General features: G+C 42.2%; 1 protein-coding gene across 1 annotated transcript in view; it reads right to left on the reverse strand.

Annotated features, from left to right (window-relative positions):
- Positions 1-887, reverse strand: part of LOC119585654 (protein O-mannosyl-transferase Tmtc3-like) — a gene marked incomplete at both ends in the record, with an annotated part of 116,247 nt that overhangs the window by 3,053 nt on the left and 112,307 nt on the right. Inside the window, 1 exon segment of the mRNA XM_037934330.1 lies at positions 68-140. Within this exon segment, the coding sequence (XP_037790258.1) occupies positions 68-140 (73 nt within the window).

The following is an 887-nucleotide window of genomic DNA, read 5'->3' on the forward strand; positions in this document are numbered from 1 at the left end:
CACCAACATCGCAAACTCTCCAAACTACGACCGGCGCGCGTAGGTCGCCTCCACCCGGGACACTCACATTGTAGTATATATCCGGGTTGGTGCTGTCGTAGAAAAGCGCCCTCTCGTAAACCTCTTGAGCTTCTTTCGTCCTATAAGGAGTGGAGAGAAAAAAATATATATTAAATCAATCGTTAAGAGAAAAAAATATTTATGCGTGTATGCTTGTCAAGTCCACATGAAGGATGGCGGTGAGAATTTATTTATTTTCGTTGACGTTACTTATTAGAAACCCAGGCGCGTCTTCATTTATTTATTCCAAAGAAGGATGCTACTTTTAAATAAAGTTTTAAAATCACAGAAGGTAATAATAGTTTTGTAAATTTCTCCTTTTCAAGAGAAACAAAATGCAGATCAACCCCCCCCCCCACACACACATAAATATTACGCATCATCTATTCTTTCACAAAAAATATACAAATCATGCAAAAAAAAAAAAAAAACGTACACAACCCGAAAATACACAAAGACAAACGAAGACATCCGACTGAAAAGAGAAAGAGAAAAAGATGACGATAATGACGCAGATGGCACAGAAGGAAAACGAAAGGGGGTCGGGATGAAGTTCGGGAGACCTCAATGCGGCGCAGGAAGTGATCCACGAAGAACGACCCACGTAATTTCCTCTGTCTGTCGCTCATTTAATTCGCTCCCTCAAGGTGACTTCCAACGACTTAACGTGCGCAGTTTTTGTTAAATGAAGAAGTGAAGGAGAATGGGAGGGGAGGGGGGAGGGGGGAGAGGGAACCAGACTAAAATGACTTCCTTCATCTGATAACAATCGCAGACAGCCAAGTTTGGAATCTCGATCTCTCTGCCACACAATGCATACACGCAGC

This window comes from Penaeus monodon, chromosome 20 (genome assembly GCF_015228065.2).
Source record: "Penaeus monodon isolate SGIC_2016 chromosome 20, NSTDA_Pmon_1, whole genome shotgun sequence".
Taxonomy (NCBI): domain Eukaryota; kingdom Metazoa; phylum Arthropoda; class Malacostraca; order Decapoda; family Penaeidae; genus Penaeus; species Penaeus monodon.